This window comes from Ictalurus punctatus, chromosome 5, assembly GCF_001660625.3.
Source record: "Ictalurus punctatus breed USDA103 chromosome 5, Coco_2.0, whole genome shotgun sequence".
In the NCBI taxonomy this organism is placed as follows: domain Eukaryota; kingdom Metazoa; phylum Chordata; class Actinopteri; order Siluriformes; family Ictaluridae; genus Ictalurus; species Ictalurus punctatus.
In genome coordinates, this window is record NC_030420.2 from 6,844,818 (window position 1) to 6,864,498 (window position 19,681).

Sequence of the window (19,681 nt, forward strand, 5' to 3'; positions counted from 1 at the left end):
AGCGCGCGCGCGCTTCTGTCCAGTAGCTTCCTTCTTCATAGCTCACCTAAAGGACGCAATGCAATGTGATCATGCTGTTTGTATGTACAATCCAAACAGGTTTATTTTACAGCTCAACTCCATAAAACTACATTATGCAGCCCTGCCGGTGACTCATTTGGGGAGTACGTTAGCAATTTGTTGAACACGCCTTTTTACAGTTGCTAAAACTCACGATCATTGGTTGGTGTCTTGCTCTTTTTGTGCACAGGTTTGTTTTCCAATTAGCCCGTGTCGCCTTTACTGTCCTCAATGCCTCTGCACTAACCGCTTTCCCTGTTAGTGTTTTTGTTCCGAGGGCCATTGAGTGCTAATGCTATTTACAGAAGCCCTGGCTTTGTGTGCGTGTGTGTGTGTGTGTGTGAGGGGGAAGAGAGAGAGCGCGTGGTGCCACTGCCCCACCTTGAAGTCCCCATGTTTACTTAGTCATTACATACACTGCATTAGCATTTAGGGGCCGATGTCAACGGCGAAACAGTTTTTTTTTTTTTTTGTATTCTAACTATTGAACTTCGAGCCACGACTGGGTGGATATTATTTCCCATACTGAGTGGGCTGAGATGTTATCAGCGCGTAACACATAAGCCGGGCCCTTTTCTAACATGGATAAAGCTTGGGTTTCAGCCCGTTTGAGTGGAAACGTGTAGGCCACAGAGAGCCACCTGACGTGGCTTTCTCCTGCTCACAGAGATCTATCTAATCAGTTCTTCCACAGCTAATTATTACCAGTACCAGCTTTACTCTGCCTGTTACTGGGATTGTGTCACAATACCACATTACATAGCCAATTATGCTCTTTTACTCCTAATGGGCGTTGTATGTATGTTTGTTATTATGATGATGATGATGATGATGATGATTATATAATAACAATATATAGTTAACATTCAAACGAGAAATGATTGCTCATATATTTATGCAATATCATTGTAGGCTAGTTATCTGGGAAAAGAATAGCTCTTTCGATATGTGCTATAATCTAGTCATATTTACTGTAGATTGTCCCCGTTGTCTTAAAATGTGCGTCACATTATGTAGCTAATTTGATGAATAAATAAACAAAACAGGATTTTATTATAATAGCCTACAAATTGTACCACTTTAATTATGAAGTATACATTTAATTATGAACGCTCGAAAAAAATGAATTTGTCGCTATATATTTGTATGCGCAATCGCACACAGAGCATCATGGTTGGCATCATGAATTATTTAATATATGATCATACTATGTGTGGACTGCTATCTCTAGATTATTGTCCAAAGAAATAATTTCCAGTGTTACCCATACCTGGGTCTCTCATCGGATGCTAAAATATTACACCACCTCAGGTGACAGTATTTCATAGGTGTATGCAGTTTGGGTCAAGGCCACGTGGATGAAAACACCTCGTTTTTAGGGTCTCTTCCGGGATGCAGCATCTCTCTCTCTCTCTCATTCTCTCTCTCACTCTCTCACTCTTTCTGTCGTTCCTACGCTTAAACCACAAGGGAAAATGTCAACAGTCTGGAAAGAAATACTCCAAATGCGCGGTTACATAGCCATCACGTTTCCAGGAGCTCGTTAAAAAAAGCAGACGTTTAAATGACGCAGAAAACGATTCCCAAATGAACGAGTGTTGAAGAGAAACACTTTTTTTTTTTTTTTACAAGTGTAATTACAGTTAATTGCTCTTAAAAAAAAAAAAAAAAAAAAAAGACTCGTTGCTCTGTATGAAATCATTTGTCCCGCCCGCGAGAGAAATGAACTGCATTTCAATTGTTCTGAGAGTCTGGTGCAAACGACCAAACACAGCTATCGTGCTGGTCTGATGTAGCTCCACTTCTGTGCAATTCTGCTAATAGGTTATTATATGCATTGCTTCTGTATAGCTATGTATCTTTCAATAACGAATTTTAAATATTTCGTTTGGACGGTTCTTGTTTTGGACGTTGGAGACATGATACTTACGAAATGATATCACGAACAAAGCTGTCCTGTGAACGTGGTTACTGTTGGTTTGTATTAAATACGTCCAATGCAAATAAATATATATCCAAACATGCGAACCTGGAACAGTCTTTAATAGAAAAACAGGTGAAGTACAGAGATTAAGGATTGTATCAATTTTATATATATATATATATATATATATATATATATATATATATATATATATATATATATATATATATATATATATATAATAGCCTATATAGGCTATATACTTTTTAATAACTTTGGCACTCTAGAAATTTGGCGATTAAATCCAGAATTACTTTCCTTCCTTAAACGACTGTTCACTAGGTTGAACTTTTAGTCATAATCAGATTCTTCCTCACAATGATGTCATCTTGAAAAAACAAGAAGATTTTCTGCCGCTTCTTAATGATAACTAAGAACATTGCACTCAGAGCACTGAAGCGACCGGAAACCTGCTTAAGGGACACATTTTATGACTGATATCCACTGTAAAGTGTTAGTCACTCTGTTTGTGAAGCTGCTGATGCTGACAGGGCTTCTGTGTTCTCTTCCTTTTCAACAGTTTGTTAAACTGGCTGGAGATCTGGAGATGAGAAATATCAACAAATCTTCAGTGATCACAATTAAGGCATCATGGGCACTTTTTTGGTCAATGTTAGCTGGACGGGGGGAAAAAAACTTTTAAAAAAACAAACAAAGAAAAATAATAAAAATGTTGAATGTAATCTGAACCGTTGTCTGGCCAAAGAGATGCCTTTAACTCTGTTGGGCCCAATTATGATATTTCATACACAATAAAAGTAATACATGATTGTTTTTTATAATAATAATAATAATAATAATAATAATAATAATAATAATAATAATAATAATACAGAAGATTACAATTACATACATTTATAAAGAATATCAAAAAAACAACAACAATAATAATAGTAGTAATAATAAATATTAATAAAACAAAAGATTACAATGACAAATTTATAAAGAATATCAACAAAACAACAATAGCAATAATAATAATAATAATAATAATAATAATAAGAAGAAGAAGAAGAAGAAGAAGAAGAAGAATTCCCATAATGAAACAACAACAACAAAAATCAATAATTATGCAATTCAAATATTTATGTTACAGAATGCTTTTCCCCGGAAATAAAATGAGTTTAAATTCAGTTTTAAATTCGGAATTTTGAAACACATCTGCTCTCCGATCTCCATCTTTCCAGCCTCAAATGTAAAGAATGGCAAACACAAGCACTGAACTAAATTGTATTTTGCCGGCTGTTGCAAGGACGGTTTCAAGAGAAATCTCACTTGCAAAAAAACAAAACAAACAAACAAACAATCAAACAAACAAAAAACCCAAAACGATTCCTTGCATTAAAAACGCCATTTTATTCCGAATCTAGAGAGAGCTGCGGAGTTTGGATTAAAGTCGCTGAATCGTGCGCTTCAGCATGCAGCGGAACGGTACTTACATTTCTGCCCATTTCTCCTCTCTGGCTCCTACCTGCCCAAAACATGCCCTGTTTACCGCGCCATCATTATACACACAGGAAATAAACCTACAGTGGTAACGTTCCGCGATAGGCGACATGCTCACCTTGTCTGCGCTGAACACACACACACACACACACACACACACACACACACACACACACTCACGCGCGTTCCCTCTCCTTTCACCCTCTCTCTTCCTCACTCTTACCTTCAGTAACTCAGACTTGCTACGACTTTGTCGAGCAATGTTTGAAACAAATAAATACCGCAGTGTGTGTGTGTGTGTGTGTGTGTGTGTGTGTGTGTGTGCGTGTGCGTGTGTGTGTGTGTGTGTACTTATGAATATGTCTCATATAAAATTAAACTTCCTGCTAAGCATTCAAACAAAACAGCGTGCCCAGATGATTACAGGGAAAATGAAACATTTTTTTTTGCAGTTGTGTGAGGAGGATAGACCGAGTGCTGGATATGGAATCATTTAAAAAAAACTTTTTAAATTTTATTTAAAATGACTTAATATGAGTAAACACAAGAAACAACAACCAATAATAAGACTAACGTTATTGTTATTGTTGTTGTTGTTGTTGTTATTATTACAACAACAACAATAATAATGAACTTTGAATTAATGCTATTTCATACATTACCTTACTCTAGCCAGTGCTTTATTGTTGACTAAATAATTTCTGAATGAGTTAAATGCTCGAATCACCTTGCAGAACGATGCGACCTTGACCCCGTCAAACACTTTTTTCGTCCCGCGCCGGAGCTGAATCCGCAGGTTGGCGAAAGAACTTATTCCTCTCTCTCCAACAAGCAGAGGAGTGTGTGTGTGTGTGTGTGTGTGTGTGCGTGTGTGTGTGTGTGTGTGTGTGCGTGTGTGTGTGTGTGTGTTGGTTGGGGGGGGGCGAGATGGTGCGGAGCAATGGAGGAGGAGGAGGAGGGAAAGAGATAAGTGATCTGAAGGAGAGACGATAGGACAAAAAAAAAAGTGATGATGATGAATACATTGGAAAGTTTTTTTGGCCCCGACGACGGTGTCAGATTGAATGGCCTGTGCGCATGTGCGAAGGTGTCCGAACTGACAATGCTCGTGAGATGAAGATAGTGCTGCTGCCGCTTCTGAGCTCAAGGAGGACGAGAGGAATCCGCAAGCCGACGAGATGAGATCCAAGGCGAGGGCGAGAAAACTGGCCAAAAGTAGGTGCCTTCTTTCCCTTCTTTTCGCGTCTTTCCCCTTTCCGGCTGCTCGCTTACTCCGAACTCCTCGCTCAGATCACCAGTGTGTCATTTTCATTGATTAGTTCCTGGTGAGAGCCCATCTTTGTTCGCTTAGATTTCTCTTCCTTTCCTTTCCTTTTATATATATATATATATATAAAATGACTCTTCGATCAAACTTTAATGCGCACAGTCGCGTGTCCGCTGTTGCTTTTGCGCGTTCTAGTCGCAGCCGGAGTTATTCACAACGTGAGAAGTTTTGAGATGTGATGGCCCACTCGCTTTTTGTACTCACTGATAAAGAAGAAGAGCATCGCGCTGTTACAGTCCCCACTCTTTGGTTTTCACAACGCCGTGCGAAAAGTTAGCGAAAAACTTGTCGAAAGGAATAGTTAACTTTTTTCTCTTTTTTTCCCTTTTTTTTTTTTTTTTTTTTTATTTTTTTTTATTGAGTCTTGTGAAATAATATTCCTGGCTTCTGAAATAGTGGGCGCTCGCGCACTGCGCATGGCCACGGCGACCCCAGCACTCAGGAACAACTCTCTCCCGGACAAGTGGATACAATCGACAGCAGTGAATTCGTAGCAAAAATGGCTAGATGCTTGTGTGGATTCGGCTCGAAAGCACCTTTACGTTCAAAGATGTCGCGTTTCTGACTTGTTTTCATTCCGACCTGCACGTCGTGTTGCTCCGGTTTCTTCCTTCATCTGGAAATGGCGATCAATAATGTATGTCGGGGCAGGAACATAATCTGCTGTTTTCTGGACTGTTTTGGCGAAAAGGACGCGTGCAATCCGCCTCTGGACGGTTTTTTTTAGACATTGAGTATCGTCAGTCTATCATGATTATGCTAGGCGTTTCCTGTTTCCCTACTAAATTATATTTTGTGGAGTTATCGAGGTTGGAAATGTTTATTAGTTACAGTAGATTGCATGCTGCTGACTTAGCACATCTGTTGTTTTTTTTTTTTTTTTTTTTGTAATAAGTAATGCATTCATATTTTAATATGACTCTCAATTGAGGACTTGGCCTAGAATTGTCATTTTGATCATACTTGTAGTCTACTTTCATGCACATCATGTGTACAACAATATATACTGTAGTCACTGGCAAAAAATATGCATTTGTGTATTTCAGTAGTAGCTCGTGGATTTGCAGCCATACAGCTCGACTGTGTGAATATAGAAATGATTTTCAAAATGAATTGCTAGATGCTAATTTGGTTCAATTAACGGGATAAAAATAACGCGAGTGATTTTTTTTTTGTTTTGTTTTGTTTTGTTTGTTTTTTACTCAGTACTCTAATTATGCACGAGCAAATTTATTTTATTTTTATTTGTATTTTTTTTGCCAATTGCTTGCATCGTATACAACAGAGCATGTGCTATATATTACTGCAGTATTTTTTTTTTATTTTTAAAAAACTGAGTCTGTGTTTACGAAAATGTCTGTTAGAGTAGTTTTATTTTTTTAAACAAATTATATATATTCTTTCACAAATCAAACGCATCGTATTTTTTAAAATTATTATTTTTATTTACATTTTGATGTTTTGTTTTGTACCGATGGGAGTTCTAATTTATTATTAGTCTCTAATTTATTCCAATCTCATGAACATTAGTGTTGTTATTAGACCGACAATGAACGTTAACGATAATTTACTACAGCGATTGAACAGATCTGATGACTTGTTGATGAACATTATTCGGTCCTCATCCTAAACGGATTTAGTAAGAAGGGGGTCAAGTAGGCCAAATAAATTTTGTGCGCATTGCCAAAGGCCCGCCAATAGCCTTTACAATTTACGGGTTATTTTTTATGCATTTTTTTTTTAAAGTCGGTACTTGAGTTTAAGTCATATTAAGCTCTGGGCCTGTTAGGTTTGATGTCCTAGCTTGTATCACTTTAGCCCGGTCTTTTAAGGCTAAGGACGATAAAGTGAGCCAGCAGCAACTTGGCTGTGTTTCTGAGCTTTTCCGTGTTTTTGCTCGCAACACACACACACACACACACACACACACACACACACACACACACACACACACACACACACCTGTGAGTAATTTCGAATATTTCCTTTAGCTCCTCATCTCGCTGTCCTTTTCTTCCTCGTCTTGATGCGTCTCTGAAAGCCAGTTTCTAAACTCCAAAGCCCAAAGGCCTGTCCGACATTTCTCCCGGTGTTCACCTCCACGATTTCAGCCTGATTTCAGTACATGAAAAGCTCAGGAACAGCTAGATCAGCTGGACTCGACATACTCAGTCAGAAGGGTTCCACCAAAAATAAAAAAAAAATCATCTGTCCAAAGTGGCCTATAAGAACTCATGGACATGATGTATATCATTAATATAGCCGCAACAAAGTCGCCGACACAAACGGCGTTTACACGGACACACAGCGGACAGGATCATTTACAGTAGCTAGACATATTGGTGTAACATGTAAGGCTAAATATAAACAGTAAAATATTTCTTCTGAAATGTTTTAATTGTAATATCTTCATATTAACAAAGTTAAAGTAAAATTTATTGAAATATATTTAAAGGGTATTATTATTATTATTATTATTATTATTATTATTATTATTATTGGTAGTAGTAATAATTATAATAATGCAACATTGCACAATATTTGAAAATAATTGTATACTTTGTAAACACACACGTGTGTGTGTGTGTGTGTATATATATATATATATATATATATATATATATATATATATATATATATATATATATATATATATATATATTTGAATAACGAATTTACGAAATTTCTCATAATAAAAAGCAGGCGAATAAATTATTATAGTTATTCAATAATGATTCAACAACAACAACAACAATGACAACAATAATAATAAAAACTTATTATTGTTAGTAGTAATAATAATAAATCGCTATTATTATTATTATTAATATCATTATAATAATAATAATTATTATTATCCGACTTTTCACAGACGGATTAAAAGCAAAGTAAATTGCAAATGAAGGCTGAAATCATTTGATTGCCTTTATTGCTTGAGTTAGGCTACATAAGACACTATCATTTTTTTCTATATCTTTTGCGGCTGAAATGAAACGAATGAAAAGTTTGGATGTTGCAGTTGTCGGCCCTCAGGACCTTCCCGAGTGGTCAGCTAACCTACAGAAACGACGGCGTCCTAAATGCGCAGTGTGACTCGGGCTTCGTCCCAAACCGCGCACTACTGTAACGAATAGTGTTTCAAAATAACACTCCACCTGTAGTAACTATACACATATCTACAGTAAGAACGGCCTGCTTTTTGACGTATTAGTTAACGTCGCTGGGCATTAACGCCGAGGGTTTTCATAGGGGGGAAATACTTTCGTTTATTCATATTTTCTGTATAAGGAAAATACTGATAAGTAGGCCTGCTTATTACACGCATGTTTGCCCGCTAGTCTAACACCCCATATATAATTTCATAGTTAGCTTTAGCTGACTACTCCAGGGCTCGTTTGTATTTGGATATTTTTTTCCCTTTCTTATTTATTTATTTATTTATTTATTTATTTTGCAAAAATCAATAGTCTTCTCGGTGTATATGCAGTTTAACATTTAAGAGGGAGTCAAATCTAAAACAACAACAACAACAACAAAATTGTATTTTATTAATTCATTAAAATAAACGTCTTTATTTTTGAGAGTCTAATAAAAGAGTTTAATGAAAGGTGTAAGGATTTCTGTGAAAGAATCACAGATTAGTGCAACCCAGTTAAAATCCCTGAAGAGCAGTCATCTGCATGACAGTTTCCTGCAGCGCCTTGTATGAAATCATCGATATGGATTGGCAGGGTTGGATTGTGCAGACTCTAATGGGTTATGGATATCCAGTATACCAAGGTGTTTTGTTATGATCTGCTGAGCATGGCAGAAAAAAAGGGGGCATTTTCATTGGAGTATTTTAGCTGGATCTTTATGAATCTGTATATAAATATACATAGGTTAAAATGTTCAAGAGCCTTGTATTCTGAAAACACAGGGTGATTGCACATTAAGTATTTTTGACATATATCAAATCCTCCTGTTCTACATTACTACAATCAGTGCGCACATGTCCAGGAAAGCACAGAAGGCTGGTGGACACATGTAAAGCCAGGGCTGCATTAAGTAGCCTGCGTGAATCCACCTCATTGCAGCCTGTTGCCTAATTCCTTGTGAACTCAAAAACATTGTCAAATCATTGCTTATTTTTTAAAATTTTTTATTAATCAGACATTTCTGGTTTTCATTTCGATGCCCTCTTTGAAGACAAAAATATGGATCACAAATCACAAGGTTCTTGTGCAGCCTATGATGTTTTGACAGATGTAATAAAATCAAGCCACAACACTATAAAATTGTGATGGGAACCGTGTGCAAGGTCTGCTATAAGACTTTAGGCCGTCACCACCAACCACTGGATTTACACAATCACAATGGCTGACGTGCAGATTTTTATGGTCACGGGGGCCGGATTCATACGATCAGATGTTGTTGTTTTTTTTTTTTGCAGGCTAATGGCGTAGAAGTGATTAGAAGCTGTATACACTCGCTTCACATAATCTCTGGGCTGGAGGTTTGCCTTTGATAAGAAGATATTGTGAAAAGCCAATCTAAGTGCCACTTGCGTATGACTGGTCAGGAAAGGTGATAAACTGGTGTAATGAACGTCTGCGTGTGCGTTGGGGGTGGGGTTGGTTTGCGAGTGTGCGTTTGTACCTGCAAGCCAATGAAAATGACTTCCATATCCACAGGTGTGTGTGTGTGTTAGTATGCCCTAACAACGAGGTACTGCTTCACATTAAGCACAATGAGGCGAATTTGAATTTGATGGAATTTGGTTTTCATACAGCGTGCAGAACACACACCTATATGCAGATTTTACGTGTACGTGACACACACATGGGGCTTTTTTTCTGTTGAGTTTGTGCTTAGTCAACTCCAGGCTGGTGTGAGAGGAAAAGAGGACAGAGTGCTGCCCAGGCGGTACAAACTGGCACTCTGCTCTGAGATCCGGCCCACCCGAGCTCTACTCACCTCTAAAAGTACTCTGTGGTTCCTGGAGGGTGAAGTAGTACAAACCTGGCCATGGCCTTGTTAGTCACTCTCCGCTCATTACCATGCCACTTTCTGCCCTGCCCTTGTCTGGCTCATGGCACCTTTTTATGACATCACACAGAGCACAGGTGGAGGTGTTTTCTTTTTTTCTTTTTTTCTGTGTACTACACGTACAGACTGTAGGACTGCAGTACATCATTTTCTCTCCTTCTCAAAATCCAATAGGTGCAATTGCTCACTCGGGCAATGTTTTGGCAGGTATATATACGCACATGCCTTAACGATGACTTAAATGTCTCGCTGCATTCCCCCTCCAAACGTAACAGTCTTTATTTGCTCTTTTCCTTTCGTTTATTTCTCCGTTTTGAAGCACGAGACGTATACGCCGTGCAGCAGAACAGGACGCCGAATGCAGCCGAGTCAACACAGCCATTACAAAACAGCCATGTCTGCGCGCAAGAGGAGCTTATCATATTACAGCCGACTCTGTCTGCTGCTCCTCGGCCATGGAAGTGGGACAGACTTTACTTTTTTTTTTTTTTTTACCCCCCCCCCCCCCCCCCCCACTGAAACGTGCTCCAGGAATTGCTTTCTCTTTCTTCGTGCAACTTTTTTTTTTAGTTCTCATAACATGTTTCGGTATATTTCAAACCCAAGCGAGCATTTTTTTAAAAAATATTTGAATTCAGATAATCATTAATAATGAAAGTATTAGTCTATAATCAGTAAGCGATTAATAGTTTTAAGGTTTGGTACCTGTGGTGATATTTTGCTAGCAGCATGGCCAATGAATTGCTGACATTTAAAGTGTAGTGAAATATTTCCTTAATATTAGGTACACCGTAATAGCAGGAGTTTTATTTACATCGATTATAGATTATATATTTTTTTATTTACATTGATTATAGATATTGATTATAAACATTAGTAATGGATTTATTAAATGTGAAACATAAGTAAGTATGGAACAGATTATGTAAACATTGTTATAAGTCTATTTGTTTCATGTTTAATCTAAAAACAATTCGAGGTTCTACATATGGATAGGCAGAAATAATAAATAAATAACCTTCCCTTCTATCTTCCTGTCATAAATGTGCACGTGTCGTTACTGAATCATAGAAGAGACATTAAATCCTCTGAAGATATTTTTGAAAATGTGGAAAGTCGATACACAATTTATTTATTTATTTATTTTAAGTAATATATTTACGTTGTTGAGTGGATTTGCTGTTATTTATTAAATGCTTTGAGTGAATGAGAGTTTTTTTTTTTGTTGTTGTTGTTGGCATGACGCTCTTAGGCTTACCTGTTATTTTTATTTATTTATTTGTCTTAAATGAGAGCATCTACACCTTCTCACAATCATAATTCTAAAGATAATAATGAACGAATTGAACATTTATTTATTTATTTATTTATTGATTACATTTTAAAGTGGTTGCTGAAGAACGGAATAGACCGCAGGTAGATGCTAGCTCTACTTTTAGAGAGTAAACAAACGACTCCATTTCATGTTAGGAAGAAATATTTATGTATTATGAAAGTAAATGCTTGATTATACATAGTTTTTTTTTTCGTTGTCATTTTTGTGTAATTGCTGGAAATTCCGAGTAACGACATACAACTTTTTTTTTTTTCCAGACAACTACATGATATTAGACATCATCACACAAAATGTCCTTATAAATTATAAAAATGCATGTCCATGTTTTATATGAATTCAAGCTTTTTAGGCAAGACGCCAAGCTTATGTAGGCAGTGACTGATAGATAGATCACCTGTTCACACCAGGGCGTGTTATTCACACCAATTAATGATATGAAGGATCCCATAATCTGCAATGTCTGTGTCTCCACTTTCCGAGCCTGATGCTAAAAGCCTATAATAAGCTGTTTTGATAGATGTCTGCTCTCCCAATATGGTTATTGACCTCTTGCACTATGAGCTATTTTATTCCCTAGCTGCAGTTGACAGGGCTTTGATTTGTTTGTCTTTGGCCCTCCTCAGCCCACACTTCCTAGGACTCTTGAGATGTCGGCCTATCTCTCTCTCTCTCTCTCTCTCTCTCTCTCTCTCTCTCTCTCTCTCTCTCTCTCTCTCTCTCTCTCTCTGTGGTGTTCGTCTGCCAAAAAAGCTTGCCAAATGCCAGCTTTTTCAGTATATAATAAATAAGCAGTCAGAGTTAAAAAGTTTGCCTTTCTTGTAGCGTGTGTACTGTACATTGTGCATATAATTACATTCACACTTCCTCACTGCCACATATACTTATTCATTCGAACAAGTTTAAAAGGAAAATTGGAAGTCTCCGATCAATAGTTCAGACGTCTGGAAGCAGAGCCTATTGGCTGCATATTCGTCAACACTTTACACTTTAGCATGAGGTCGGACCTGGAGCACACAGAAAAATAATGAACTCAAAACCATCTGGTCATAGCTGCTCATTTTTTGGCCCTAAAATGATTCAGTGTTGTAACTCTAGCCTAGACAGTGCAAGTACAAGCAAGTGCCTTATGGATGTCTCAAATGAATTTGAAAATATTTAAGGTTTGGGTTGGTGTATACGTGGTATAAAGCTAATTAAATGTTAAATAACAAATGAATTGTGTAGTGTAGTGTAGAATATAGGAATTGTTGTATAGATTTCCTATAGTTGTATATATACATAAGATAGATGCTTGCTTTTTTTCATGCACATTATGTGAGCTCTTACAGAATAGAAGGTTACTACTACTGTTAGGTTTGGATGTGGTTTAGTTACAAAAAAAACAAAAAAGGAGTGATATTAAAGTCACTGACTTCATTTCTTAATCACTGATTAAAGTCATTTTAAGAAGACCACTTATGAACCAGTCATGCAGAGTATTCCGGGTGATTACTGAAACCCCACTGGAGCTTTATGGGATTTTATGCATGGTTTTCAAGTATGACCTGTCCTATTTTCTTTCACAAGTTCACCATTTTTCTTCTTTATGCTAAGCTAAATACGTACTATCGAGTATTCTTGGATGTACATTGAGAACACTGATGCGTATCAAGTAAGATATGTTACTACGATGTTCGTGTACGCTGTTACTACGAAGTTCGCCGTTGCTTATCTGGTGGTTGCTAGCAAAGATTATGCAAAAGCACTGGTGCAGGAGTTTTGTATAATTACATGTAAAGGATTCATTTATCTTTCCTCAGTGTTACCTTATATTTTAAGTGGTTTGTGAGTACTTTCTGCCACGCCCTTAATCTCTGATCTACTGCTGAAGTGGTTTTTGGGCTATCTGTGTTGTTTTGGATTCACGGCATTAAATAGCTAAGCCACTCTTGTGTAAACGGAACACATTTCCCATAATACAATTGAAAGAGAGTGGTGATTTTGCTGTGGGGGTATTTACTTCTTCTTATCGTCCTGGGCATGGCACATACGCACATGCTCACACAGATAGGCTGTACAGTAATTCGCCAGTTCTGAAATCCCCATATTGGCGGATGAGTCAGTATCCTCCCTGTCCTGTGGGTTGTGTTCGGACAGACGTGACTTCTTCAGCCTTTGATGTTCCCATCCTTTGGTGATAAGAAAGTGAATGCTGTTCCCAATAGAGTAGCTTCTCCAGAGGGACGCGGTTCGCTGCGCCGCTTTAAAGTCCATCACAGATTACATGTTCAAAGGCCCCGACTTTTATGTTTATCTCTTGCACTCATCTTCTCTCCCTCCATATTGTGTCATTAGGAAAAAGATGGGAAAGCACTGTCCCAGGATAGGCTGAAATAATGATGTCTGTGTCTTTTAGAAAAGTGTTCTACTTTTGGAACTGTGCTCGTCATCCCAGTAATTATTGTTTCACATCAACAACAAGAATGTACCATATTATATTACATATATACAGTACTGTGCAAAAGTTTTAGGCACATGCCAAGAAATGCTGTAGAGTAAAGATGCCTTCAAAATAATGGAATTATTTAATGGGGGGGAAATGCTGTAAAGAGTAGTAAACAGTAGTAAATGAAGTCAATATTTGGTGTGATAAAAAAATAAATAAAATTGTGCAGTTTTATAAGGAAATGAGCTGTAAATTTTTTTGAGTATCTTGCAGAACCAGATACGGTACTTCTGGAGACTTTGACTGTCGCTTCTTATTTCTGCAGCAAAATCCATCAGCCTTCATTATGTTTTGTGTCTGAAAAGTGTCTCTTACCACTTAATATGCTGCTTTCTTTACTGACATACAAACATTTTTCTGTTTAAATTTGTGCTAGAAAACTAATCTTTGGGAAGATAATTTTTTTTTTTTTGAACTGACACGATAATGTAGCACAAATCACAAATTAAAAAATCTATAACAAAGTTTGTACTAAAAAAAAAAAAAAATAGGGTGCCTAAAATTTTGCACAGCACTGCGTATTGTTATTATTTTCATTTTTGTATTTTAGCTCTATACGACTCCTAGTTATGGTTGTAAGCATCCACTGGAGCTCTAGTCGGATTGTTAGTGAAATGTTGAGAAGGGGCTTTTTAAGGGGCGTCAGCAAAACATTTCAAGATGGCCTATTAACTCCAGCACCACGATAACGATGCAGCAGCTCGCTCAAATATTGAATTGCAACAACATCCCGACGTGTAAATGTGCACCGGTGCTCGGACAGAGGCTTCTGAGTGATGGGCGACAAATGGTGACCTAAAGTCGAGAAACCGCATATCACCACGTTATATCGTGTTCCAGTATTATACACCACCACTGGTTGTTTTCTTGGAGGCCAAACAGTTTAAAACAGCAGCACTAAATATTACTGTACTATCTGATGGCTAGGTGACGGTAATAAGAATTACTTTGCCAAACTATTAAAGGAAATAATAGTGGAATATGCAGGTTTGATATACAGCTGCAGCTGTTTCCAGCCCAGCTGTGATCTGAGTCTGCTTAATGATTATCAACCCATGATCAGTTTTTAAATAGAAAACATCAGGAATAACTTCAATAAAGTAAATAGCTTGAGATGGTTTAATACAGTTTACAGCAAACAGTCGTCTATTTTCAGGTGTGAAGATGGTGGGCATTAAGAGCTCCCATAAAAGTTTGTGCATCGCTTCTTTGTATTTTCTTCTCACTCTTAAGATTGTAACTGGTGGCATTAGCAAGAGAGGCCTGTTGAATTCTGGAAGTGTCCGTAGTTTGGCTGTATGTCAGTAGCTGTCTACACACACACACACACACACACACACACACACACTGCTCTGTTTGCTCCCTTTCCTTCGTTTTGCTCTGTGAACTGCATGTTGGCATTTGTGCCTCTTTTCCGACTGCTGTCCACTTCTTCAATTCCTTTTCTTTTTTTTTGCGCTCTTTCTTTTCTCCCCCCCCCCCCCCCCCCCCCTTTATTTCACTCACTCTTCCTCTGCTCTGGAAGCCTCGGCGCAGGCCTTTGAAAGGATGCGGCAGCTTTGTCCACCCCAATAAAAGATGCCATAGTTTCCCTTTTCCTCTCCTTTCTGTCCTCCCTATGCGGCTCCTGTAGAAGTGCAAATTGTTACCCTCCGAGGATCTATCCTCCTGCTTTAGAGGGTCCCAATCCGGCTTGCTAATTACGCAGAAGATTCCGTCCTGACGAAAAAGGCCGCGATTCCCACAACCACCTGGCTTTCTTTTCTTGTCGGCTTTGATGGCAGACACCCCCAGCACCCCTCAGTACCACCCCCCACTCTTTCCCCTGTCCTCCCATACCTCACTTTTCTCTCCCTCGCTCATTAATAGGGGTTTTGAATTGCTTTCTGACCCTGACAAACTGCTCTTGTTGAAAAGGAGATGAGAGGAGGATGGGGGGAGGGTGAAGGAATGGAAATGAGGAGGAGTGACAGAGAGAGGGACAGAGAGAGAGAGAGAGGACAGGAGGGGTGGATGAGGGTGGAGGCGGGAATTCAGGGGGAAGGGGGTTCTGGTCATATGGTGTCTTTGTGAAAGTATGTAGCAGAAGTCCGTTATCATTATTTTGGAGTATTTTAGTCCTTCCAAGGAACTCCACCCCCTGACCTTGTCCTTCGCTGTTGTCTTCAAAGCGGGACAGAACAGAACACTGTAAGAAAAAAAGACAGATAACGTGACCACTAGCACTCCATCAGCCCAACCTCACCATTCATTTAGCGAAGCCAAGTTCCACCTGTAGGTGATGGACAGAAATGAAGCTTTGACTTTGTCAACTTATATTATTTCTCAGACCTTGTTGTCATTGACCTTACTCACAGGAACGACATACAATGAGCTCTTTCCGAATTTTTAATTTTTTTTTATTTTTTTACATAAGATTTGGAAAGGCCACAGCTCTAGGGTACCCGGTTTGATCCTGACCTCAGGTTCAAACTGTCTGTGCAGAGTTTTCCACATTCTCCCGTCTCTCCTTGGGTTTTCTCTAAGTCTTCTGTTTTCCTCGCACTCCCCAAAAACATGCTAGTAGGTGAACATCCATCCATCCATCCATCTTCTACCGCTTACTCCTTTTCAGGGTCACGGGGAACCTGGAGCCTATCCCAGGCAGCATCGGGCACAAGGCAGGGAGTAGGTGAACAGGCTATGCTAAATTGCCCCGAGGTGTAAATGAGTGTGTGAATGTGCGGGCACGGTGCCCCGCAGTGAACTGGCATTCCATTCAGGATTTATTCCTGCCTAGTGCCCAGTGTTCCTAGGATAGTTGTTGATTTATATAGACAGGATTGCATAGTGTTTATATCCCATGCCAGTGAAACATTCGTTTTCTTTAGGTGAGAGTATAATTGGCTCTGCTGTAAACTGATAATCAGCGGTGTGTATCAGGTTATGTATTGGAAAGAGGGTAGTTGTGCTCTCCTCCAAGCATGTTGAGTTGTCCTCTGCATTGCCCTCCCACGTTAGTAGCTGTCCTGTTGCTGTCAAGAATGAATATTTGTTCAAGTAACTCAAAATGCAAACTTTTTTTTCCAACATGATAAGATGTATTAAATGGTATACCAATTTCTTAGCTATATGCATTGTTTTTTCCTTTAAAAAAAAAAAAGATTTATGTATACCCTGTTATATTTTTTTCGATGTAGCAGAACACCAGCATTTAGTTGTTATTATATAGCCTCTTTAAAAGCTACTGATCAATAAGCCACTCTCATCGCACTCCAGCAATCCGGCGCAAGAGAGTGAGAGAGCGAGAGACAGACAGAGAGGGAACATAGCTCTGGGAGCAAAACAAATTGCTCTGTTATATACTTGGACTCTATGACATTATCAGCTGGGACGTCCCCAGAGGAGAGCCTTGCGCGAGATTAGCATCCTCCACAAAGGGCAAAGGAGGTAGTGTAGCGGAGAGACGCCGCAGCCCACGTCCACTTTCAAGATAATCATTAACTCCTTCTTACAAAGACCCTCACATGGCTGCTGCCCAACGCAACACTGTTTGTCTTGTTCACATTGTGCAGAGAACACGTGACGCAACAGGAAGTGCCCGTGTGTTTTCAAACCCTTCCTGGTCACACCTGATTAGCTGGAGACGGGCCAAGAACACATAGCATGCAGCGTCTCCTGAGACTCCGGTTGTTTAAAATACATCAGGGATGATCTAATGGTGCTTAGACAGCACTAATCATAAATGTACATTATCGACACGTTTATGCAGCCATCCATTAAGATGAAGAAGATGGACTCACCTTGATTCACACTTCCTACTGCTTTCTCTCTCATCTATCAAGGAAGCTTTGTAAATGAGTCTCTTGACGCAATAGCTTAGTGCCCGGTAGACTTGAGTGTCACACAAACAAGCAGAGTACTCAGTGACTTTTGCGCTTTCTCTCTTTCTCTCTCTCTCTCTCTCTCTCCCCATCTCTCTCTCTCTCTCCCCATCTCTCTCTCTCTCTCTCTCCCCCTCCATGCCTCCAAGTCAAGCCACATCCTACAGCTAAACATAAAATGAAGATCCGGTTTCTGCTTCGTGTTTTACGAGCGGTTAGAATGCCAGCCTGTGTGGCTTTTCGTCCGGTCCTGAGTTGACCATTCGCAAATGTCCCTGAGGTTTTCTTGAAGACGTCAATTAAAGTTTTTAATTGGAGCCAAGTTATTTAAAACAAATGTTTTCCTTCTGAAGACAGCTTCGTCAGTTTCTGGACACTGGACACTGCAGTTGTATTTAATGGGACAGGAGCTTGTGGGTATGCAGCGTACTACCGCGTGTGACCGCTTTTTAACGTTCGAAACCCTAAACCCATGCGTTTGATGTCTCACATCACCTGAAAGATTTTGTGAACGTGCAAAAAGAGCACAAAAATAGCTCGAACGTTTGTGTCCGTCTGTTTTAGGTGTTAATATAGTCAAAAATAATTATGTTAATAAACTTGAACTCTGGCAAACAAACGAGCTTGAACGTCTGAGCGTTCTTTTTATTCTAATGTGGTATCTTTTGTCACATTGAGCTAGATCCTTGGCTGTCTGACATCACATGAAAAATACACTCGCTTGTTATAACTGTCCAAACTGCGACAAAAGTTTACAATAAGTAAGGAATAAGGCGAGATAGTTTTAAGGTGTGCTTATGTTATAGAAAAATAATCAGTGGCAGAGTGACCCCAATTGGCCAACAATGACAATTAAAAATTTTTACATTAATAAAACGAACAACACGTCATACATTAAAGTGACTATAGTTACGGTTATAAACAGTCATTCCCTCACCAGCCTCTCTTTTTCTCACTTCGAACTAATAAGACAACAACAACAACACCAAAACAACCCAAAATGCAGCTCGTCATTCTACCAAGAAACCAGAAAACGCAAAGTCTTCTGTCCTGAAGACTCTCCCATGGTAGAAAATGTCTCCTTACAGAACGTATCACCATGTCAACAATCTCACATTTTCCTTTGCTAAATAACACGTTTTAAACCCTTTTCTTATTAGTTTTAGATTATGTCGATTATGTCGAACGTCTGTCATACAAGTCTCTATGTACGTTGTTACTACGGAAACAAATCCAGAATTAGAAGAGCGCATTGATATAAAGACCCTGACTGGTCTTTAAAAATGAATCAACACCCTCTGGCCAATCAAAATCGAGAATCCAACACCATTGAATAGAACTGACAGAATGATTCGAATGATGATGTGTGCTGTATTATAAAAATTATTTGTTTTATTGTGACATCAGAGCCCTGACACCACTTATAGTAATTGGTTTTAGTGAAGTGTAGGTCGAGACATTACGGTCGCGTGCTCCTCTCACGGTTCCTGTGCCACCTGAGATCATTTAGTGACCGTTTGTTTGTTATTCTTCCCTGTTTAACTGACATATTTGGAACGGCAAGAGGTCATAGGGCTGGGATACGGGGTTGGTTTAGGGCCCACAGGTTGCCCTCCTTGCTTACTGCATCTACAGTGGGGATTAAGCACAGATATATGTTTGACAGATGAGTCGGTTAATTTCCCTGATGTACTGAGGGATATCCAAACAGTCTGAATGCTGTCTTTCTCTTGTGAGTTCATTTTATTTATTTATTTATTTTGGGGGATACTGTGTGGGCCCCAATAAATCCAGCGTTATTCAAATCTCATTGATCTTGGAGTTTAGCTTTTCATATCTTAACAGATATCATTCCACAGAGGATGGTGCGTCTTTATTGTGTCTTTAATATGGGTATGGTATTCATGAGGTAGTCAAGGTGTAACGTCCTACAATGTTTGAACGACTGTCAGTCGATGCTCTAGGAAGTGCTCCGTGTCTCAAGTAGCCAAAAAACACTAATGTGCTGAAAAGATAGCATCCCCTCCATCTTCACAGCGTGCACGCCAGCACTCGGCTTGTTAATTAAAACAAGTCAGCGGATTCTCCTGCTTTCTTTTGACACCTCTGTATTTATCTACCGGACCCGACTCAGGGCAAGACCTGTGCAAAG

General features: G+C 38.9%; 1 protein-coding gene across 5 annotated transcripts in view; it reads left to right on the top strand.

Annotated features, from left to right (window-relative positions):
- The first annotated feature begins 4,567 nt into the window (after positions 1-4,567).
- prdm16 (PR domain containing 16) overlaps positions 4,568-19,681 on the top strand; it is a 173,936-nt gene continuing 158,822 nt past the window's right edge. For all 5 annotated transcript variants that reach the window (XM_017467078.3, XM_017467083.3, XM_017467079.3 and 2 more), the window contains exon 1: positions 4,568-4,705. In XM_017467078.3, the coding sequence (XP_017322567.1) occupies positions 4,669-4,705 (37 nt within the window). In that variant the 5' untranslated portion in view covers positions 4,568-4,668. The remainder of the gene's footprint in view (positions 4,706-19,681) is intronic.